Below are 25,262 nucleotides of genomic sequence, written 5' to 3'. Positions count from 1 at the left end.
TGTGCTTCACTGTGGATATGTAAATGGACAAGTGCTTTCCTGAGAGGCACAGTGAACGCAGGGCAACCTTTCAAAGTGCCAGTAGAAGACAGAACAATGAACATAGTGACCCATCAATTATTCATTGAGCACCTACACGGTGCTGGGCTCAGGGCAAGGCTCTCTGGACCACTTGGATACCGAGAAGTGAATTTCTACCTGAGCAGAGAGTGAAATGGAAGCAAATGCCTCCATCACTGCTCAGCTACAGGCAAGAAACCTGAGCTTGGCCCTCGGCTGTTACTGCTCCCCAAAGCCAGTAGTCATGGGGTGGGGACAAGGATGAACAGGGTCCACATGAGTGGGCCAACAGCGAAATGAGGAGCTTTGCCTATGATACGTGAAACATCAGAAAGTGTTTTAAGAAATTGGTTTAAGGTGTCACGTGACAAAGTATCCCTGACCAAAAGCATCTGCAGATGTACCGGGTTGGACTCTTCAAGAGTCTTTAGCACTGCTGAGTGTTGCGAATCTCAGAATATGACATGTCTCAAACTTCATACATCAGCGGTTGGTTTTGGGGATGGGGAACCCCTCTAGGATTAGTGTCCGTAGGTACTGGGTTTGGAAAAAGCTGCTGTATAGGAAGGCAGCCAGGTGTGTGCAGCCCAGGAGGGTCAGAGAACAGCAGCTGTCACGTCCTGAGGTCGTGGAAGGCGCTGTTTGGGGCTGGAAACCTAGGACCAGGCCTACTTGTTATCAGCCTCCCTCCCTGGCCTTGGGACTAATGCTGAACCTCTGTGGCCACCTGTGCTGCGTAGGAGAAGAGATGAACAGTGAAGGCAGGCCCCCTCGGCAAGCGAGCTCAAGGGGAGAGATGACCTAGAAGAGGTTAAATAACCACAGTGGGAGGAAATGTGCCTTAGCCATGGGACAGAAGAGGCCACAGCAACTGGGAATCAGAGGAACAGCCCCACCACGTAGAGAAGGGACGTTGCTACAGCCAAGTCTGTAACAGGGAGGGGTAGTTGCATAGCAGACTGCCGGGGTAAATGCAGGAGGGGAGGGCGGAAATAGAACCCTGTGCACATGGCATTTGGAACTGAAGCTAAGTTAAGTGGAGGGGGAATACCGAGTTCCTGAATGTGCTTCTCGGGCTTCCTGGGCCACCAAGGGCACCACTCGTGGCCCTGCCTCCACCCTGTAGCCTGTGGGCACGTGAGAGCCTGGGGCTTGGCAAGGTACACAACAACATGGCCACCTGGGGAAGTGCTGAGGCCTCCTGGGCTTTCTGTGACCAGAGCTGAGCGTAGAGAGACAGATGGGCATTAGATCACAAAAGGCTGTGGACTTCAAGCTGAGTACTCCAGACCTAGAGTAATGACAGGTATTAAGCAAGACAGTAATGTAGCCGATGCCTGTATGTACCTCCATCCCTCCCCAAACTCGAGGGCATAAATGAACATGACCCAACCAGAAAAGTCACCACTGCTCCCATGTGCATGAAAAATCAGACAGGTAAGAGCTTTGAGACCGAGATCAATTAGAAAATGTTGCTTTAGCCAGGACAGAAAGAGGAAGAGCCTGAACAAACACAAAGGAACAAAGACGTGGGGCAAGAGGGAGGAAGCCACTCAGATCCCTAGGGCTGCCTGAATGTAGGGCCCCAAAGAGGGAAGAGGCTCAAATGACTTGCAGGTGTTCTCTGGAGGATCATTCACCAAGACAGGAAGTACAGGATGGGAGACCACCTGTTTGGAGGAGGAGAGTAGCCTGTTTTGGGACATAGAAATGATGTGCGTATCAGACATTCACAGGGAGAAGGCTTATAAGTCTGGGTCTGGAAGTCAGCAGAGAAATCTGAACTAATGGTACAGTCACTCTCTGCCAGTCATGGTCTCACCAACTGGTTGAGATCAAAGGTAGTCAAGCCTCAAATCTCAGTGTAAGTTCAGGTATATGATGGGTGCGGGGGTAGCAGGCGTAACAGGGAGAGACAAGCTAGGTGTGCAACTCCTCCTCAGTACATAGAGCACGAGGCCCAAAAAGGCTGCCTTGAGATGTAGTGGCAAGGCAGACAAAGAGCAGGCCTCTTGCCGAGACTTAAGAAAGTGACATAATGGACAATGTAAGGACTGAAGGCATTGAACTTCAACCCAGAGCCATGGTCCACACAACAGCAAGCTCTAGGAAGAATCCTCCTTAGCAGAACAATGCCACGGCAGTAGTCTCTTGAGCAACTGCATGAAGCCATCCCGAGAAAGGGCTGCCACCATCAGCCCCAGCCCACTGCAGGTTTTTACTGCTAAGAAAGATGGCTGATTTTGAAGTAAATGCTTTCTAAGGTTCACATGTTCTGAGCCTTAAATGTATATAATACAATCACACCTGGCAGTATTTTAACTTATTCCCAATGGGGTCTACTTGGGAGTTGCTGAAAAGAGTTAATTCCCAAATGGATAATTTTCCCAAATAAGGATGCATTTAAATGGAAACTTCCCCAGCCAATGAACCCCCAAACCACAGGTCCCACTAGGTGGGACTTGGGAATCACCTAAGGAGCTATGTTTGGGTTTCCACTTTTAGAGTCAGCACTGGACTCTGTTTTTTTGTTTTTAAGGTTTTATTTATTAATTTTTTTCTTGAGAGACATAGAGAGACAGGCAGAGACACAGGCAGAGCAAGAAGCAGGCTCCCTGTGGTGAGCCCGAAGCAGGACTCGATCCCAGGACTCCGGGATCATGACCTGAGCCAAAAGCAGATGCTCAACCACTGAGCCACCCAGGTGTCCCAGCACTGGACTTTGTATCACAGTCAGCCTGCCTCCTCCCCACTCCTGCCCTAGGATGGACGCTCTCCATGGGTAAAAATGGTCACTCTCCTCCATCAGGCTCTCCTTTCCTGGGGTTTCTCTGCATTGTGCTTGCCCAGTACAAACAGAGAGCTAAGAAGACAGACAGACCATGGTGCTTTCACATGCTATCTGTAGCATACAAATATGTGTGCTGCATGATTATTAGAAATAGCAAAATACTGAAAAGCAACCTAAAGGTTTGCTAGAGGAATGGTTAAATGTACCATACTGCTCTTAACTTAAAATTCTAAAAGATAGGGCAGCCTGATGGCTCAGTGGTTTAGCGCCGCCTTCGGCCCAGAGTGTGATCCTGGGGACCCGGGATGGAGTCCCACGTCGGACTCCCTGCACAGAGCCTGCTTCTCCCTCTGCCTGTGTCTCTCATGAATAAATAAATAAAATCTTTAAAAAAATTCTAAAAGATAAGGAAAATATGAATAAATCCAGAAGGACACAGAAAACTCTTTAAAATGTACTAAGTTCAAAGAGACAGTTGCAGGGTGATGTGTATAATAAAAACCTTAATTCTACCTGATCTTTAAAGTCTGGAGGGATGAATGTGAAATAGTCAACAGGGTTACCTTTGGAGGGAGAGGAGATGGGGTAAATGTGAGGGAGAGAAGGGATTTGTGTTTACCACTAATCTCTTACATATTTTCCAGTGAGAAAATATTTGTGTATTACTTGTACAATCTTAGAAAACAAAAAAATCCCCATCTCTTCTGCCCTGAGGGAGAAGCCTCTCTTCTTACAATTATCAGATTGCCAATAATATAAAATCAGATTTATCTTGTATCCCAGTAGATACTAAATCCCATGGTTTGGAACTTGAGTTGGTAAGGACTAAAGAATGACAAACCAGGGGTTAGGGTGGCAACAGGCAATCAAACTGTAAGAGGCTACCTGAAAGAATTCTCTTTTCAAAAAAATCAATCCCATCACCATTAATCCTTCTGGGAACATCCAAATTTGACCATCAGCTCTGCTAAGGGGAGTGGAGTTTTGGACATAGTTACCTGGGAATGAACTAGGCCCCACTCATGGCATTTCTTCTGCAGGGCCCTGTACCAGCATAATTCCCCTGCTCCAGATAGTAAATTCCTGAATTTGTAGGTTTGGGAGAGATCTGGACACACATAGCCCTGCTCCCTGTTTCCTGGGAGGGAACGAGTGCTCCCAGGGAGCAGAATCAGTCCTGCATGCAGCCCTTTGTCCCTGGCTGCTAGTGGTGCTGGTCAGGGGAGGGGTTTGGCCAGAGCTGGCTGTGACTGGGTGGCCACATTTCTTTAATTCCAGGATTTAAATGTAGGAAACCCACTTGTCTACAAATGAAATCCATACCTCAATATAAGTTTCAACAGAGTTGATGGCAATATTGTCAGCTCCTTTTTCCTTTATTCTTTTGTCCTATTTTTCAATTGACTCAGAACTCAGGCTCAGAACTCAGAAGTGTGTTATTTAACTGAGTTCTTCTGAACTTTCAACAGTGAGGGTGCAGAAGGCCAGATTCTTCTTATCAGCCAGTTTTAAAAACCAGTATCAAACATAAAAACTTTATGGATACCAGCAGCATTTTGATGGGCCCGGCCCAGGTCCTTTATAGGGTACAATGAATGGAAACACTCAAGGTCAACTAAATAGAAAGTTCCTGATCAAAGGATCACACTGAAAAGGAAACTGGTCTATGCCCATTTTTTTATCTTGAAACTGATGGCGTTCTGTTTGGACCTAGCATTGACTTTAAACCCCTCGCAAATAGGAAAGCGGCCCTCCTCTCCTTCTAAATCCTAAATATAAATAAATAAATAAATAAATAAATAAATAAATAAATAAATAAATAATCCTAAATCCTACTGTTCAACCACTAGATATCCCAACTAAATTATACCCTAATTTCCTCTTCACACATCATAAATCCAATGTCATACATTGACCGTAGGCATGCCCAATCAACTACGTTCTGTTATAGTTTTACAAGGGTGTTACAGTGACTCATATCCACTTTTTATCATCTTGCAGAGAAATCTATGGGACTAATGCAGCTTTTATTGCCTGTTCCTAAGTCAGTGACTCACAAGAAAAAAAAAATGGTTAGGAACTAAGATAAACAGAGCTCATCCTCTCTCCTCTGGTTTCTAAGGCCTAGAATATGTACCTTAATGCCACCATAATAGGGAAAGATGGTAGCACTAGCCTCTTAACAAAAAACATTAATGTCTAATGGGACAAAATACCAGATATGTTATGCCCCCCTCCCTTTTAAACTGCTCCTTATTAACATATCCATTGTAAATAAGCTGGATGCATCACTCTGCCAATAGAAAGTGGAAATATAAGGATGCTTATATATGCAATATAGGATGGGGTTTTATAATACAGACCTTAGAAAACACTAAGTATTTGCTGAACTAATAAATAAGTGGAAGGAAGGAAGGGAGTGTCCTATTAGACATAGATCCAGCAACGCTAATTACTGCTAGAAAGCCATCATTTTTGGTAAACACTCCTTAACAGACTTCTAGCTAAAGGTACAGTGTACACAGAGGATCAACTCAGCCAGTCCTCAGGGATGTGGCTTGAAGCCCCTCATCCTGGAGGGCCCATGAGGAAGTTAATTTTCTGAAACTCAGATGTCTCTGTGTGCTTTCCTGACATTTCAAAATAGCTGATTCCCTAAGATTTCTGCACGCTAAAACTACGGTGGCCACATTCTAAAGCACAGACCCTACAGCTTTTATTATCCACGTGTCCATGTGCGGCAAGGCCACCACCACCAACAGCTCTATAATGCTTCTGCGAGCAGCTGGGTGATAGGGTCAAGGACATTTGCTTTCCGTCACATTGCTATGTCCTTTCTGTGAAGATCCACAAAAGAAACTGGAAGTCTAAAGGGCCCAGAGAGAGTGTCCGTGGCCCAGGAATGGTCTGTGGGAATGTGTGGTGGGCACCGGGGCATTTACCTCACTGCAGTGCTTCCTAGGCTGTGTGTGTAGCATGATGTTTCAGACAGATGCAGCAAAACTTAGATAATAAACATTATGTAACCATCTCTCTTTCCCTGGAAGCAATTCATGCACCTGCTCACTTGTCCCTGTAGCATAGGCTGTGATGAAGATCAGAACCGGGTCCCTGCCTCCTTCTGTAGGTGTACGTACAGCAGCTCTGACATGCATGTTTGGTACTAGCTTAGCCATGGCTTCCTTGTATTGTCCTACCTTCATTTTCCTTTAACTACAATTTCTTCCCCTCTCCCCAGCATTATTGAGATGTACTTGACACAGGACACTGTGTACATTTAAGGTGTATGAAGTGCTGCATTAACACACGTATATATTGTGAAATGATCATCGCCTAATAAGGTTAGTTAACACGTCCATCACCTCACAGTTCCTTTGGGGGATAGGTGAGAGCATTTAAGATCTGAGTAACCTTCAAGTATATAATATTGTTAACATTAGCCACCACGCTATGCCTTAGATCCCCAGAACTTATTTATCTTATAATCAGAAATTACACCCTTTCACCAACATCTCCACTTCCCCCACCTCCCAGCCCCAGCGAACCAACACTCTACTTTCTGTTTCTATGAGTTCTAACCACAATTTTGTTCTTTCCATTTTCTATTTTTATCTCATATTTTGTGTTTTCTCATAAGCTGCTTCAAACCTACTTGAGAATGAAGTAGGGTATAAATTTTTGAATATTAAAAAAGGCCTCTGTTGATGAAGATCCTAATATTAATGTGCAGACCCTCCCCCTTAATCAAAGCCATGGCTCTGACCTATGGGGTTACCTCAGGATCCCCTGGTGCTTCCTTCTGAGCTGAATATGCTTGGCTCTACCATTTAGCCTGTCGCCCAGGTGGTACATTGGGGTGAGCTCCAGGGACATGGGTTCAAGAACTTTGAAAATGTCCTTAGGAGACACTGGTGTATTTGCTCCCCTGGTTAAGAACCCCAACCCAGGGGCACCAGGGTGGCTCAATGGCTGTCTGCTTTCAGCTCAGGGCATGATCCCGGGGTCCTGGGATCAAGTCATCAAGTCCTGCATCGGGCTCCCCCATACGGAGTCTGCTTCTCCCTCTGCCTATGTCTCTGCCTCTCTCTGTGTGTCTTTCATGAACAAATAAATAAAATCTTAAAAAAAAAAAAGAACCCCAACTCAACACCACATCCCTTTGGATGAGCTATCCTTAGAAGGACGCAGTGTCACCTACATAATATTTTGCCCTGGGATGCAAACCCTGAATCTAATCACGAGAACGTAAGAAAGACAAACAGAGAAATGCTCTGTTTTCTTAAATGACGGAACAACTATAAAGGACATGGCTCAACTGACAAATTGGAAAATGCCCAGATTAGATAAGAGTATCATAAAGATATTAAACTTACTGAAGTTGATCACTGTATGGTTACATAAGAGAACACTCCTATTAAGAAGTGAACTCTACATGGGAGTAAAAGGCCATAACATATGTAATTTATTCTCAAATGGCTCAGAAAACAGACGTGTATGTGTGTGTGTATGTGTGTGTCTGTGTGTGTGTAGAGAAAGTAAACACATGAGTAAAATGCCAATAGTCACTGAATCTGGATTAAGGGTATACAAGTGTCCTTTGTGCTATTTTTACGATTTCTTTGTAAGTTTGCAATTATTCTGAGTAAAAAGTTAAAAAAAGAAAAAAGAGAGCACCTGCCTTTGACTGTACAGCTTCCAATATGGCAGTTATTTTAAAGAAGAGAATGAAGTTTCCTTCCTTTCCTACTGATTTGCTAATTGTTACCAGTTCTTGGCACCAAACAGCTCCAACTGGCACCTCTCTCCCACCACCCCCAGGACGCCAGCTCCCAGCTGCTCACTGTTCAAAAACAGCTTTCTTTTCCTTCTGGGACTTTACAGACTTCTGAAGCCAGCTGAAATGCAGACTCCTGAACATTATTTGCCCATGCTCTTTTATTTTTTTTAGTTAGGCTACTTTTAAATTTGGGGGGCAGCCCCAGCCCTAGGGCACAGAGCCTCACCGTCCCAGGTCTCGTGAAGTCCACACTGTGCGCCAGGCTCTGTCGCATCTGATCACTGAAGAGGCGGACACACACGCTCTGGAGGTACTCCGGGGTGATCTGCAAAGAGGACACGAGGATGGCTGGTGCAAGGCACAAAATGCCCCCTGTGACATTAGGGCCCCAGAAATTATCAGAGCTCTCAGCAGTTTTTCTGGGAGGTATGCAGATGGAATTTTGCTTTAACATAGGACCTTTGGGAGCTAAAGCACTGAGTCTGACAGAAAAAAAACTGCTAACATTACTGCAGGTATGATAGTGGGGAATCATGTTTTAAATTATGTAATTCCACTAGATATACTCCCAGTCATATAAAATAAACTGATTTTAAACCATTTGTGTTGTGTGTGTGTGTGTGTGTATGTGTGCATGTGTATGTGTGAATTCAAGCAATAAAGTCAATTGGGTAGCCAATGTGTGGTGGAAAGAATAGTGGGCTTAAAATCTGAAAATCTAACCTCAAGCCCTAGACTCAAGAAAACCAACAGCTTTGCCCCTTGCCTTCTGACCTGCTGAATGAAATGAACAATGTCTGCCTCTGTGGTTCACAGTGACAGAGTGAATGAGATCACACATATGCCTGGCACAGGCCAGCTCATTACGGAATGAATGATGGAGGCATTTTTTATTGCATGCCTGCCAGCGTGAGGCTGCATTGCTGTGCCCACCAAAGCTGTTCAATTCTTGCCTTTTTTTAGTGCCTTCTCACCCTCTTGTTAAGCAACTGCAACTCAGGACTGGTATATAGCATCTCAGGTGGTAGTCTCTGAATGTTGTCTTTTCATTTTACATCTTTTCTTTTTATACAAAGAATGAACATTTAAATTTTACAAGTGCCCCAACCTCTCTCCAGTCCCATCCTTTTCCATACATCAATCTCTGGAGGTAACTATTAACCATTCTTCACCCACCCAACCTTTTTTTTTTTTTCTATGCCTGATTGCTGGAGGAGAACCTCCCTTTCCTCAGCCTCATGATTCCATGTGGTGAACTCCCACGTGGTCATATAACGGGCCCCTCTCCACATCCTTACTCAGTTGTCTCCATGTGAAGACTACTCAACTGATTCATAAGTTAGAAAGAGATGCACCATCTCCTCTCCTTGGAGGACTCCATCAACCCACTGGAAATTTCTGGTCTGCTTCAGACATGTGAAAGGCTATGCATCCATGGCAGATGTCTGTGCTCATCCCTTGACACTCAGCTCTATGTGAAGTGACTCAGACAAGTAAGTGCCCCATCTCAGGGCTGCACTTCCCACATGATTCTGCATCCTCTTCCTCTGAATTGTGATAGTATCAAAATGTAAACATTCCTTTCTCATCCTGTATTTTTAACCTTTCTTTACATCTTTTCATTGTCTATAACATAAAAACACAATTATAGTTCGTATTAAAAAAGCACCTTCCCCTTCCTCTACCCTAGGTCCTCATCTTTCGACCACCCACTCAGGATTCTTCTGTCACAGCCAAAGTCCTTGAGAGAACTGCCTCCATTTGCTGTCTCACCTCTCCTGGATCTCTCTACCTGCTACAGTTAGGCTTCCAGCTGCATCACTCCATAGTTCCCATGGCAAAGGCCACCACCACTGATCTCAATGTCAAAAATCATTGGACACTGTTCAGTTCTAGCATTTTAAAGTTTTCTGTGGCTTCTGAGACTCTACATCAACCTCTTACTCCTCAAACTGTTTCCTCCTTTGACTTCTGGAACTGCTACCAGAACCATATCTTTAACAAGCATATTTGATTGTGTCACTTTCTTGCTTAAAACAGGTGAATGAGGAAAGGACACACATAATCAGTAGACTAAAAAGCAAAATATAAATGGCCAACAAACATGAAAACATATTCAGCCTCATACATAATTAAAGAAATGCAAATTGAAACATTTAGAACACCAAGTTTTACTTACCAAGCCAGGAAAGGGTTCAAAGTATAATGAGTTCAAAATATAATAGTGTCTGATGTTGGCAAGTGTGTGGAGAAATAAACACCTTGATATGGGTAAACTCCTGGGGGGTTTGGGTAAACAATTTTGAAATCTTGGGAGAAATGATTTGTCAACATCTATCAAAATGTTAATGCCTATAACCTCTGACCTAGCAAGTCCACTCTTAGGATCTTACCTTACTTGTTTTCAAAGGTATACACTATATACAAGAATGTTCATTGCAACATTTTTTTTGTTCTAGCAAACAAAAAATCTAAATGTTCACCATCAGAGATCTAAAAAATTATGGTTCACCCTTAGAATGGCATAATGTATAAGCCTAGAAAAGAACGAAGGTAGTATGGTCATGTGGAAAGATTTCCAAGATATACTGAGAGTAAAATAGCAAGTTTCAGAAGAATAGTGGGTCATAGGATCCCAAGTATATGTAAGCTGCATGCAGACACATGCATATGCATAGAAATTTTTGGAAATAATATGCAAGAAAAGTTAATCTTGAATGCTATTAAAGAAGAGACACTAACAAACTGTACGGGAAGGGGCTTTTGCTCTTCACTATACATTACTCAGACTTGTTCTAATTTGTTATCACAAATATGTATTTTTTTACATTAAAAATAAGCCAGTTAGGGGCACCTGGGTGGCTCAGTGGCTGAGTGTCTTCGGCTCAGGTTGTGATTCTGGACTCCTGGGATCGAGTCCTGTATCAGGCTCCCTGAGAGGAGCCTGCTTCTCCCTCTGCCTGTGTGTGTGTGTCTCTCTCTCTGTCTCTCATGAATAAATAAACAAAATCTTAAAAAAAAAAAATTAGAAAATTTTGGGTGAAATAGAGTCAATTTTTGTAAAACAGGTATATTCAAGCACTGAAAAAAACACAGAATGTTAACAAGTGTTATTACTAGGTAACACAATTACAGGTAATTTTATTTTTGCATAGTTCTCTATTTCTAAAATTTTCTATAATACATATTATTTCATAATCATATTTTAAGTCATTTAAAAAATTATTTTATTTAAGTGATGTCTATGCCAAACATGAGGCTCAAACCCACGACCCTGAGATCAAGAGTCACATACTCTACCCCCCTGAGCCAGCTAGGAACCCCACTAAAAACAATTTTAAATACACTACCTCTCATTTGTGATAATATAATACAGAACTTAATATATGTACATGAGTAAAGAACTGGAGAAATCAGAATAAGATCAATAGACTGGGTCAATGTCAATGTTCTGGTTGTGTGATATTGTACTATATAGTTATGCAAAATGTTACTATTCGGGGAAACTGTGCAAGGTGTGCAAAGACTCTTTGCATTATTCCTTAGAATTGCATGTCAACCTATAATTATTCCATTTTTAAAGAAAATGTATATTTCCACAGAGAAATTTTATTATAATTTCTAATTTTTTAGTAAGTGAAACACTAGAGTCATTCTCATTAAAGTCAGGAATAAGTCAAGGAGGCCCATGACCATATTTTTCAACAATGTTCCACAGTCTTAGCCAGTATGCTAAGAAAAAAAGAAAAGTCATTATAAATAATGAAACAAAACAAAAATATCATTATTTGAGGATATTATGACTGCCAATCTAGAATACAGGAGAATCAATCAAAAGAATCTATCAGATTAAGAGTTCAGAAGAGTAGTTGTATCAATATGTGAAAATCTGTAACTTCCTTTATACCAGTAGCTTATTTCCCCCTCATTTTTATGCCACTCCATATTATTTTTTCCTGTTGCCAGACAATTTATTCTTCGCTAATGTTAAGAATAAGGTAGAGAAATAAAGATGTGGTCAATAGTATGTGAGGAAAAATGGATAAAATACTGTAAGCAGCACCATAACTGGGGTGGAATGTCAGTGTGGTCTTCTTTCTGCACTAGGCTTTGTGAAGTACAGGGGCAGGTGTCACTGGCTGTGAGCAGCCAGGAATCCCATTATCAACACACCCCATGCTCTTAACACTTCTTTAGCTCCAGACACACGGGCAACTGGGGAATCTTCCTTACCATCTTGCCACTGACTGTGGCCTCCAGAGAATCCACCAGCTCTGCTGTGACCCCAATGAGATTGTGGTAGTCCGCCTGGATCTTATTGTACCGCTTCAGGTATGTCATTGACCTTCGCTCAGCTTCTACCAGCTGCTGGTGGAGCTGCTGTGACGTTTCTAGGAAGACAATTTATATTAAAACAAAACAACAGTAAGAAAACCCCATAAAAAAATAATGATGTTCTTCCCAAGCAAGGATCATTGTCTCCTTTCAGAAGATTTTGCTATGACGATGAGCTTGACATTATTTGTGTTTAACACTTGGCTGCTATTTCTTGACACATTTAATTTTTTAAATATATATATAGAAGCTTGATTTGCCAACATATAGCATAACACCCAGTGCTCATCCTATCAAGTGCCTCCCTCAGTGCCTGTCACCCAGTCACCCCATCCCCCCCACCTCCCCTTTCACTACCCCTCGTTCGTTTCCCAGAATTAGGAGTCTCGTGTAATAAATGGTGCTGGGAAAATTGGACAGCCACATGCAGAAGAATGAAACTAGACCACTCTCTTGCACCATACACAAAGATAAACTCAAAATGGATGAAAGATCTAAATGTGAGATAAGAATCAATCAAAATCCTAGAGGAGAACACAGGCAACACCCTTTTTGAACTTGACACATTTAATTACCAAGTGCTTAATGACCACTGATTTTCAATTTCTTGTCTCTGGTTGTTCAACTGAACCATCATTGGTTTTCCTCACACAATCTATTTTCTTGACTGAGCTCCACACAATTTCTTTCAGTTTGTTCTATGTACAACAAACAAACTCAGTGTTTCTACAGTCAGCCCACAGACTGGATGAACCACACCTGCATCTTTTCCTGTTTTTTTTGTTTTTTGTTTTTTTTTTTTGTTTTGTTTTGTTCGTTTTTTTTGCCGTGTGAAGTTATCTGGGGAACTGTAAGTACCTGCAGGACAGTTCCTCGTGAAGATCATGCACAAATTAGATTTAAAAACCTGTTTCATGATTATGTGTAGAAAAGTAAAATATTTTAATTATTAAGACCCCAAATATCACATTATAATGAACTAAAATTATTGGTTAGCATCCTTCAAATTTCAGTATTGAAAGTTAACTTTAAAAACTCTTCTGGCATGGGGGCAGCTCGGGTGGCTCAGCGGTTTGGCACCGCCTTCAGCCCAGAGCGTGATCCTGGAGTCCCAGGCTCGAGTCCCACATCGGGCTCCCTGCATGGAGCCTGCTTCTCCCTCTGCCTGTGTCTCTGCCTCTCTCTCTGTGTGTCTCTCATGAATAAATAAATAATCTTAAAAAAATAAAAATAAAAAAATAAAAACTCTTCTGGCATGAACTTATATCCAGTACTTAAAGCTTTGGAGAACATCTCTGGAAATCATTTATTGAATTTTTTCTTAAATACCATTAGAGAGAAGGAGTCACTACCATATTCCTATGTTAAATATTATTTTTTTTAAGATTTTATTTATTTATTATCCATGAGAGCCACAGAGAAACAGGCAGAGGCATAGGCAGAGGAAGAAGCAGGGAGGTCACAATGCAGGACTCGATCCCAGAACCCTGGGATCATGACCTGAGCCAAAGGCAGAAGCTTAACCACTGAGCCCCATAGGGTGCTCCCCATGCTAAATATTAAAGCTTTTTATATGTACAAAACTCTAAATTACCTAACTAGAACTTCCAATGATGAAAATTCTACAGGATGGTTCATAATTTCATTTTGTGGTAATGAATATTAAAGAGCATCTGTATGGACTTTCTCAATGTGTATCGAGTGCCAGATGATGCATGAAGTACCGAAACCCATTAACTGGGGCAAATGACCTCAGAAATCATCAATATAAAAGTCACCAAAGTAGTCCCTCTTGAAAGGAGACTGCACCAAGGAACATATCCCCTCAGAAACTCACTGTACAATTAACTAAATGTAAGGGACTACTGGTGGCACCTCGGCCTCAGGAACCCAGAATTGGAATTTATGACAATTTCAAAGTATGGTACACCTGAGGGAAAAGAGGCCTCATTGCCAGCAGCCACAGGAAGGAGAGAAGTGGGCAGTTGGGGTGGAATACTTGCCACCAGTTCAAATACACCATTTAGCAGAACAGCCTGCTGTATAAAGACACATCACCTTGTAAACACCTTAGCTGGCTACAAACAGGACTTGACCATTACTGGAATCTTTTGGGGTCTCAGCTCCAAGATCTCAACTTTATTTCTGAGCGTTAAAAAGGATTTTGACTCTTCTTTCCTTCTCAAACATTTTATGAGACAAGGACAACTGAGCCAAAATCCCTTGCTGTGCAAGAGCTCAACCTTTCTTTCCTTATATTTTTAAAAGATTTTATTTATTTATTTGAGAGAGCATGGGGAGGGGCCTGGGCCCAAGCCTTTGGTACCAGTGTGCCCCCCGGTGCTAATCTCTGGTCTCCATGGCAATTCTGCATTGCTGGGGGGGAGGGGTGTTTATTCAGCCACAGACACACGCTGTGCCTGCCAGCCTCAGTTCCACAGACATTCTGCTTGGCTTCCTCAGAAAACTCAATTAAAATCAAACCTAAAGAAGGCTCAAACACAGCGGTCTCCTTGGTCTCCTTGGTGAAATCCAAAGGAAAGATACATAAAAAAACACAGGCTCTTCCCTTTGTACTACCCCTCCTAGATTTATTTTATCTGTAAAGTTGGGCCACTTCTCAGAGACATGACTGGATCCTAGCAGAAAGTTATCCTTAAAAGCCGCAGGGTATGTTGGGGTGACAAGGACTGGCTGAGACTCAGGAATCAGGGAGGTTTCCACCACTTTCTCTCTGCCAGCACCAAGATCAAAAAGCGAATCTGAACAGGGACTACACAGATTCAGTCAAAAACTAAGGTGATTTTCTGAGACTCAAAGGATGCGGGTGGGATAGTGGTTTTAAAATGACTGCCACGTCTTTGACACTCCTTCCTATCAAGAGGTAGAAGGTCACTCTCCTTCCTTTGAATGTAAGTTGGCCTTAGGAATAGCTTCTAATGAAGAGAATGTAGCAAAAATGACAGTGAGTTACTTAAGAGGCTGGCTTAGGAAAGGTGACACAGCTTCCACTGGCTCTATGTGGGGACATTCACCCTTGGAACCCAGCCACCAGGCCATGAGGAAGCCCAGGCCACATAAGTGTTCCTGTCAAGGGCCTCAGCACTGGCCACCAGACTTGTGCAGGTGGGCAAGGAAGCCTCGAAGATGGCTCCACCAGGCTCCATGTGCCTCCACGAGACACCGAGGGAGAACATGAGCACATGATCCCCACACCATGCAAGATGATGGCAAGAATAATAAATGGACATTGTTGCTTTATGCCACTGAGCTGAGACACTAGACTAGGTTGTAAAAGAAATAGAAATAGTGGCACAAAGGTGCATTTCCAGGAGTTGCAGTGCAGGACCCAAATGCCTAGCACAGTTTATGAATTCCCATTGGGGAATTCTGGAGTGCCTGGGTGGCTCAGTCGGGCAAGCAATGACTCTTGGTTTCAGCTCAGGTCATGATCTCAGGGGGCTGGGATTAAGCCCCATGTTGGGCTCGGTGCTCAGTGCAGGGTCTGCTTGAGGATTCTCTCCCTCTGCCTCTATCCTTCCCCCTGCTGTGATCTTTCTCTCTCAAAATGGATAAATAAATTGCTTTGAAAAAAAAATTGCCACTGTTCTGAATATGAGAACACTGGCACAGGACCTACCCCAGCCAAGGCCCAAGAATTATACTTGAGGAGCTGAAGAAATCTGCTCAGACTTATCCTCAGACATAACTATAGTGGGGGCAGAGCAGCCTCAGCAAGCTCCAAGGCTATAGCCTGGTGACCCTTGGAGCATTCCACGTGGACCCCATGAAACCACACCTATAGCCCAGCTCCTCCACGTTCAGGCAAGGACTGATGCTTCCCCATGAAGGCTCAGTGGGGCCGGTCCCTCTGAGCTACGGGGGTGGGACAGCCGGCAGAGCCATTCACACACTTAGAACTGCTGGGTTGGGGAAATGCAAGGTTATACAAGGCAGAAACATTCAGACTTTCTGCATCTGAAGCTATTGCCTCTGTCCTTGCATGTCAAATCTAAAGCATCGCTCCTCTGTCAACATCCTGGAAAGCAAAGAGCTAAAGAATTTACTAACGTTTCCATTCTTTACAAAACTTTAACTCTCTTAAAAAAAAAAACAACACCCCAAAAAACAGGGGATCCCTGGGTGGCTCAGCGGTTTAGCGCCTGCCTTTGGCCCAGGGTGTGATCCCGGAGTCCCTCCTCGGGTTCCCTGCATGGAGCCTGCTTCTCCCTCTGCCTGTGTCTCTGCCTCTCTCTCTCTGTGTCTCTCATGAATAAATAAAGAAATCTTAAAAACAACAACAACAACAAAAAAAACAGAAAAACAATGGCAGGAACTTTTGAGATCCTCTCTAACATTACCCTGCCGTGGGAAGGGCAACTGTGCTGTTTCATGTGATAAAACTCCACCTGCTGGGGACTGAGGATTACGCCACCAGAATCTACAGAAGGCTAACGCTTCAGAGGTTTCATAATAGAGCATCAAAGCCAAAACTCAGACAAAGAATCACAATTGACTTGACAGTAACTAAAGTTTTTCTCACCTGACTGAAAAATGAACAGTTCTGGTAGAAAATGGTTAATAATGGAAAACCATAATTTTATTCTAAAAACTTAATGTTGGAATTCCTGCTTTGAATGCAAAAAAACAGAAATGCTTCTAAGATGGGTGCTCCAAATTGCTACGGAAATTAGACCGCCCTAGACTAATGCAGGGTAAAAGTGAAAGATACTAAAATGCTTCTTGCCCCACCCACCCTGACGGTGTCCCCTGGCTGTGCTGCTGCAGTTACATCCCCTTGGGACATGGTTTCGATTCCCATCATCGCTCCACAGGCTGGTTACCTGATCTGCAAGACGAAGCTAACGCCAGCCCTTCTGCAGGGTGGGCCTCAAGGAGTCACAAATCTGATTGCAAAGTGCTTCATAAATACTTATTCTGGTTTTTAATTTTTGAAAAAAAAATTTAGACTTTTAGAGCCTTCGTTCACCAAGTGCACCAATTCTCTCCGTTTCTTTTTCTTTTTCTTTTTTTTTAAAGATTTTATTTATTTATTCATGAGAGACACAGAGAGAGAGAGAGGCAGAGACACAGGCAGAGGGAGAAGCAGGCTCCATGCAGGGAGCCCAACGTGAGACTCGATCCCAGGACTCTAGGATCACGCCCTGGGCCGAAGGCAGGTGCTAAACCACTGAGCCACCCAGGCATCCCCTCCATCTCTGTTTCTATCTCACTACTCAAAACTTGAGTTGGCAAAATTGTTCTTTAAAAAATGTTAATCTAGGGATGCCTGAGTGGCTCAGCGGTTGAGCATCTGCCTTTGGCTCAGGGCATGATCCCGGGGTCCTGGGATTGAGTCCCACATCGGGCTCCCTGGGTGGAGCCTGCTTCTCCCTCTGCCTGTGTCTCTGCCTCTCTCCCCATGTCTCTCATGAATAAACAAATAAGACCTTTTAAAAAATAAATAAATAAAAAATAAATAAATAAAAAATGTTAATTTAGGGCAACCTGGGTGGCTTGGCGGTTTAGTGCCGCCTTCAGCCCAGGGCGTGATCCTGGAGACCAGCGATCGAGTCCCACGTCAGGTTCCCAGCATGGAGCCTGCTTCTGTCTCTGCCTGTGTCTCTGCCTCTCTCTCTCTGTCTCTCATGAAGAAATAAATAAAATCTTTAAAAAAAAAATGTTAATCTAGGGGTGCCTGGGTGGCGTAGTCAGTTAAATGACTGACTCTTGGTTTCGGCTCAGGTTGTGATCTCAGGGTCTATGAGATTGAGCCCCACATCAAGCTCCGTGCTTAGCTCGTCGGAATCTGCTTGGAGATTTTCTCTCTCTCCCTCTCCTTCGGTCCTTCCCACCTGCTTGCTCTCTCCTCCTCCTCCTAGTCCCACTGAAATAAATAAATCCTTTTTTTAAATAAAAAAAAAATGTTAATCTGGATGATTTACCTTTGTTACTTTGTCCATTCTCCTTCTGGGATGAGAAAGAAGTTGAGGAAAACAGGCATTGAGGATAAAGCCCTCAGGGTCCCTCACATTGTGGGACCAATCTGAGAAAGGTACAAAAGAGACTTCTCAGGGCAATAAAAGCCTCTTCTTAATGTTGCTATCAAGAGCTGAGACTATTACTGACTTCTCAGTAGTTGGATGGTTCACTCTCAAGTGAATCCTCTCCTCTCCAGCTCAATTACTCCGGCATGTGTGCAACTCTTACACTATTTCAACAGGCCTCTATGTGGCCTCCTGACCCCCTTCCAAAGACCTTCTCCACTGCTGCCAAATGTTCTACTAAAAATGCAAACTGAACTCATACCTTTCATTGAAGGTATTCATTGAAGTGAATTGTCACCTCAATTTTAAAGCTCTATCCTAAGGAAATTGAGGTTGGAATGGTGACAACAAAGCACAGTAGCTAAGACCATAGACTCTAGAGCCAGACTGCCTGAGTTTAAATCTCAGCTCCTACACATCTGGCCACATGACTAAAGGCAAAATACTTAACTTGGTTGATTTGGGTTTTCTTAATTTTTTTTTTTTTTTGGTAACAGTCTTACTGAGATATAATTCACATATAACTCACTCATCTCAATCTTATATTTCAGTGGTTTTCAGTATATTCAGAGTTGTGCAACCATCACTACAATCGATTCTAGAACATTCTTATCACCCCAAAAAAGAAACTCTATACCCATTAGGAGTCATCCTCATTTTCCCTACCCTCCCTGGGCCTAGGCAACAACTAATCCACTGATTAGTCTCTACTGATTTACCCATTCTAGACCTTTCATTCAAATAAAATGATATCATAAGCAGCCTGTCATGTCTGGCTTCTTTCACTCAGCATGACATCTTCAACATTCGTCCACGTTGCAGCATGTGTTAGGACTTCATTCCTTTACATGCCCAAGTAATATCCTATTTTATGGATATGCTGCATCCTATCTCTCCATTCATCCCTTGGTGGACATTTGGGTTGTTTTCACTTTCTGGATGTTTTGAAATAATGCTGTTGTGTGGACATATGGCTCCAGTTCCCTTGGTATATAGCTAGGAGTGGAATCCTGGGTCATATGGTAACTCTATGTTTAAACTTTTGAGTTCAAAAAATTGTTTTTGAAGCATATTTAATGGTATGGGAAATGCTCCCTCCATTTGATAAAAAATATTAAAAAATACACAATGTACAGGTATCTGTTTAAACATTACATACTTTTGGGTATATGTATGTATACATACACAGAAAGTGCATTTCTATGCTTTCCAAATTTTCTATGAGGAATATGATCAATTTTAAAATCACAAATAAAAAGGAGTGATTTTTTTTTTAATGTAAAGAGCACGGTATTAAAATGCTTAAAATGTGCTTAAAATGTGCTTAAAATGTGCTTAAAATGCTTAAAATGTGTCACAGGCTGCTCCTGACTTACAAGACCTCACGCAAACCTTTTTGTCCAGGCCTTGCCTAGTCTCTGACTCTCTCTATTCTTCTGTTCCAGCAATATTGAATTCCCAAATATGCTGTCTCAGTCCTTTTGCATGACCTGTCCCCTCTACCTGGAATTCTCTTTTTGGACCTTGACACACCCTCCTATTAATGCTTAATTTATCTCATCAATATGAAGGCAACACTAACAATCATCCTCTATCCATGAGGCAGCCCAAGCCAGGGTGCTACTCCAGCACCACAGGTGGTCTCCATCTGCTTCAAAAGGATACGTATAATGTTAAAAGCTTTGGCGTGTTACTAGCTTTAAAAATTAAAGCCAAAAACTTTTCCAACTTCAACTTTAATTCTGGAGTCCAAGAATCCTGAAATAAAAAAAGAAAAGTAATAAAAGCTCTAGATCATTAAATGCCAACAGCATTGTCAAATTGTGGTCTTTGGTTTAAATAACCCTATCTAACACAGTTATTGAAATCAAAAGCAAGATGCCTTGCCTGTGGTGTGATGCTGTGAAAAATAGGTTTTAGGACATCTGACCAATTCATTTATAAAAGATTCAAATAACCACAGCAGGAGGAAAGAACAGAGTTCTTTCATAAACAAGGAAAAAAGAATCTTGTACATGATTTGAATATTTCATGTGATTTAAACACAAGCATAACAAATAACCTTATTAGGTTGAATGCCAAAAAGAATTCAGCAGCGTTGAAGCATACATGGTACTGGCAGGCATACATAGTTATCACTAAGTTACTGAAAGTTTCCCAAAGAGAAAGACTCATTTCCATAATCCTCATCTAGATAAGAAAAAAAAAAAGACAGAAGCTGTTATCTGCTTTAAAAACTCCATCATATCAAGAATTATGATATACTTTCAGTTTGATTTGTCCCTTAATAAAACATTACTTATCTCAAATAATGCTTATTGAAAGGAAAAAATAAGACTTAAGTAGTAAAAAAAAAAAAAAAAAAAAAAAAAGTAACAAGCAATTATCTTTCACAGGACAATTTTCCTCACAGACTTCATATAAAAATATCTACCACCCAAACCAAGCAGTTTCTCAAGATCAGCAAGATCAGCAAGATCTCTAATATTCCTGCCTACTTACCTCTTAGGTCCTGCCCCACCCCAACAGGCCCCCATCCTTCCCCTGTCCTTCCCTGATTCCCCTCCCCAGTTCTGTGTCCTTATCCACACCTCCCACTCCACCCATTCTATCCAGTGCATCATCTGGCTTTTGGAAAAAATACTGTCTAATATTTTTAAAAGATTGTGTAATTCCCTGACATGGCATGACAGCTTTAGTTATAATGTGTGTGTTATGGGTTGAATTGTGTCCCCTAAAAAGATATGCTTAAGTCCTAGCCTCCTTGAAATGTGAGGTCATCGGAACAGGGTTGCTATAGATGTAATTAGTTAAGATGAGGTCATACTGGAGAAAGACGGATCCTTAACCAACATGACTGGTGTCCTTACAAGAAACAAAATTTAGACACAGACACAGAGAGAAGGTGGGCCTGTAAAGACGGGGAATTAGAGTGATGCTGCCACAAGCCAAGGTACACCTGAGGCTACCAGAAGCCAGAAGAGGCAAGGAAGGATCCTCCCCTAGAGGCTTGGCAGGAAGCATGGCCCTGCCAACACCTTGATTTCAGACCTCTGGGCTCATGAGCTAAACGAGACAGTAAGTTCCTCTTATTTAAGCCACCCGGTCTGTGGCCTTTTGTTAACAGCAGCCCTGGGAAACACTACAGCTCAAGTATTCTACGCTCAGCCATATTAAAAAAAAAAATTGCAGGGAAGGACTACTATATTGGCCAATATAAAGGAAGACATCTTAAAAAACAAACCAAAATATTTGGGACATGTAGACTTCCAGTTAAATTGCTGTTGCTGATTACTATTTTGTATAACCAGCAAGTATTTATTTTTCAATTTAACTGTTTACCTTATGATGTTCTGCTAATAACAAGAATAAGACTGCGATAAAACCTCTCTGGGCAATGAATCCCTTATATTTTTCTTAACTGCTCTTATTTTTCTGTGCTTTCAGCTTTAGAACAAGAACATTTCCCAAGTCTGAAAGACACATGACTGCCCAGATCCCATGGGATAGGGGAAGCACTGGGCTGGTCCTGCTGTACTGCCTGCATGAAGTCACTCACCCTCTTTATATCATAGTCTCTCCACTTGTGGAACATGGACTTTCCATGAGTGATTGTCTGACTTGTTTTTCCAACAGCAAAACCTTGCCCAGAACCCTAATAGATGAAATGAATAAAAGCAGGGTATTCTTGTTATGTGGTATATATGTATGTATACACAGCGATAACATTTAGTAAATGGTGCTGCTATACAGAATATAATCATTTTTGTGTATTGAGTTGGTATCTGGAAACTTTTGTTAAGTTCATAATCATCAAAAATGTAGTGGTTAGGCATCTGTCTTTGGCTAAGGTCAAGTCCCAGGGTCCTGGGATTGAGTCCTGTATTAGCCTGCTTCTCCCTCTGCCTATGTCTCTGCCTCTCTCTCTGTGTTTCTCATGAATAAATAAAATCTTTTTAAAATGAAAAAAAAAAACAAAAACAGGGTATTCTTGTGGAGGAAGGGGAGAGCTCCATGCTTGACTCCCCTGCCTCCTCTCTCTCTCTTGCAGAACCCACGAGAATTCCTTCTTTCAATTTTCACTAATTAAGCTTGGCTTGGTCCTTGGCACCTAAGCACCCAAAAGTTTTTCTGGAAGTAACCAACTACAGAAGTATCTAAACATTTCTGCAAGAAGATATTCACTGACAAACACTTTGCTGAAAAGAGCTCATTACTATCTCTACAAAGAAATTTCCTTTCCTGACACCTCAGCAGAAAAGATAACCTGAAAGAGCAATGAAAACAACTAAAAAAGCTGGATAAGTTAACCATCTTTTAAAACACATCCCCAAGAAAGGAAAAGCAGAGACTAAAAATGACAGTTTTTCCTCTAAGGACAAGTTGGAGACTAGAAGACCGCACACCTCCTAAGCTCTAAGAGTTGTTGTGGTGCAGACGACAGAAAGCAACAGGATCTACTCACAGTGAACAGTCTAATAGGGGACCTTAGCACAGAACTGGGAGCCCTAAGGGCTATACTATCAGGAAAAAGTCAAAGACAAACCAATTCACTGCCTAGAAGGTGACAGCAAGGATATTGACCTGTCTTGACCTTAACATTAGGTAGAGGAGAGGAAAAATCTCATTTAAAACTTCATAACCCGGGGATCCCAGGCTGGCTCAGGGTATTTAGCACCTGCCTTCAGTCCAGGGCGTGATACTGGAGTCCTGAGATCGAGTCCCACATCGGGCTCCCTGCATGGAGCCTGCTTCTCCCTTTGCCTGTGTCTCTGCCTCTCTCTCTCTCTCTCTGTCTCATGAATAAATAAATAAAATCTTAAAAAAAAAAAACTTCATAACCCAAACTAGTCCCATTAAAGACTGTAACTGAAACTGACACTATCTGTGTGCTTCCCAAAGCCTTGAGCAAAGATACTTAATTTAAAATTATCGTGGGCTGGTAATGCCCTAGAGAGATGCAAATGAGGATCTTCTCTGAAAGAATCAAACTCCACTCGGGCCTCAAAAAACTCTCACAGGTCCCAAGTAAAATAAACTCATTGTCAAAACTCAAAGTAACAAATTAAAAAAAAAGATATAAGGCACCGTGAATGAGAACCAGCAGAAGTAAAACACAGCAGGATCAAATCTACAAAGGCCCTGATATTAAAATTAATAGATAAAGAATATAACACAAATGTTTAATATGGTAAAGAAATTTTAAAAGAGGCTTGAAAATATGAGCAAAGAATAAGAGACTATAAAAATGACCCAGTAAATTTGTTTTTGTTTTGTTTTTTTTTAAAGATTTTATTTCTTTATTCATGAGGGACACAGAGAGAGAGAGAGAGAGGCAGAGACACAGGCAGAGGGAAAAGCAGGCTCCATGCAGGGAGCCCAACATGGGACTCGATCCCGGGTCTCCAGGATCATGCCCTGGGCCGAAGGCAGCGCTAAACCACTGAGCCACCCAGGGATCCCCCTGACCCAGTAAATTTGAATGAAAAAACAAAAAGAACTTCCCTCAACAAAAGCTAATAAATGAAATTATAAATTCAATGAGGAGATTAAAGAACAGATTAGACATAGTTTGACAGGTGAACTTGAGAACTAGAAAATAAGTATGAATAAATCACTCAGAATACAGCTGAGGCAGAGATCACAAGATGGAAAATACAGGATGGCAAGAGACATGGAGGGCACAACACTGTGAACATTCCTGACTCTACCGAACTGTATAGTTCATGACGGTTAAGATGGTAAATTTTATTTTATCACAAATTTTTTAAATTAAAAAAAATGGACAAAATAGAAGAAACAAATCTAATGTAGATTTAATCAGATATGTAGATTAAATGTAGATTTAATCAGACATTTATAAAAAGATAATAAAGAGGATGGGGGAGAGGCAATATATGAAGAGAAAACAGAATCTTCCAGAGTTGTTGAAAGACACAAGAAGTCACAGTCAGAAGCCCAACAAATCTCTAGTAAAAACAGAAATCTAGGGGCACCTGGGTGGCTCAGTGGTTGAACGTCTGCCTTTGACTCAGGTTGTGATCCCCGGGTCCTGGATGGAGTCCTTATCAGGCTCCCTGCAGGGAGCTGCTTCTCCCTCTGTCTATGTCTCTGCCTCTCTGTGTCGCTCATGAATAAATAAATCAAATATTTTTTAAAAAGAAAAGGAAAGAAAAGAAATCTATCCCTAGACACACCAGAGTGAAATGACACAACCTCAAAGGTCAGAGAAACAAGACAGATCACCTACATGGGAACGGTGATTAGACTCATGGCTGACCTCCAACAACAACAATGGGAGTAAGGTGATAACATCACCTTCAATGTCATAAAACAAAATAGCTGTCTGGGACGCCTGGACAGCTCAGTCGGTTGAGCATCCAAAACTTGGTTTCAGCTCAGGTCAGGATCTCAGGGTTGTGAGATCCAGCCCATATTGTGGGGTCCGAGCTCAGCATGGAGTCTCCTTGAGATGCTCTCTCTCTCCCTGTCCTCTGCCCCTTCCCACACATGCATGTATGCTCGATCGCTCTCGCAAAATAAATAAATAAATCTTTAAAAAGAAGGAAAGAGAAAGAAACAGAAAAGAAAGAAAGAAAGAAAGAAAGAAAGAAAGAAAGAAAGAAAGAAAGAAAATGGGTATAAATCTATCACTTTGGACCCGTCTGAGAAAGCGACAGACACATTTCAGACGGGTGAGGACAGAAAGAAGAGATCTTCAGCTACAGGAGGCTCTAAAGGATGTATGTGAAGCAGAGGAGAAAATGATTACAGATGGAAGGTCCTTAATGCAAGATAGAACAGCAAGCACAGTTATAGGTACATAGAAGAGTAAATCCATACATACACAGATTGCATAAAATAGTAAGAATCTGTAACATGTGGGGTTAAAGTATATAACTGAATACTTGACAAGAACAGCAGGTGAGCTGGGAAGGGGATGAAGGAGGTGAATGCATTCTATGGTCCTTGTGATGGTCAGGAAGAGGAGGAAGACACGAACTTTAGATCTTATTTTGCACACATACTCAAGTATCTATCATGTCCACTGAAAGGACATAATGTAGAGTAGCAAAAAGGGGAAAAAATGGAATAAAAGGACTCCCCATGAGTACTGAGCTCTGCAGACTTGGAATGCCAAGCCAGAGCAGGCGAGTTGCCTGCTGCAACCTGGGTCGGACCGTCCCTGGCACCTGCACCCCGCCTGACCTCAGCTGCAGCCACACTGCTGTGCCATCATCTTCATAAACAG

General features: G+C 42.1%; 1 protein-coding gene across 7 annotated transcripts in view; it reads right to left on the bottom strand.

The window, feature by feature from the left end:
- The window catches only part of ARMC9 (armadillo repeat containing 9), a 147,457-nt gene that overhangs the window by 105,345 nt on the left and 16,850 nt on the right, over positions 1-25,262 (bottom strand). For 6 of the 7 annotated variants that reach the window (XM_038574163.1, XM_038574167.1, XM_038574168.1 and 3 more), the window contains 5 exons: positions 21,570-21,665; positions 19,676-19,768; positions 17,909-17,933; positions 11,862-12,019; positions 7,855-7,953 (listed from right to left, as the gene is read on the bottom strand). In XM_038574163.1, coding sequence (XP_038430091.1) covers positions 7,855-7,953; positions 11,862-12,019; positions 17,909-17,933; positions 19,676-19,768; positions 21,570-21,665 — 471 coding nt within the window. The remainder of the gene's footprint in view (positions 1-7,854; positions 7,954-11,861; positions 12,020-17,908; positions 17,934-19,675; positions 19,769-21,569; positions 21,666-25,262) is intronic. The other variant, XM_038574166.1, reaches the window with a different exon arrangement.

This window comes from Canis lupus, chromosome 25 (genome assembly GCF_011100685.1).
Source record: "Canis lupus familiaris isolate Mischka breed German Shepherd chromosome 25, alternate assembly UU_Cfam_GSD_1.0, whole genome shotgun sequence".
NCBI classification, from domain to species: Eukaryota; Metazoa; Chordata; class Mammalia; order Carnivora; family Canidae; genus Canis; species Canis lupus.
Note: the sequence above shows the minus strand (reverse complement) of the source record. Positions and strands in the feature narration are given on the sequence as shown.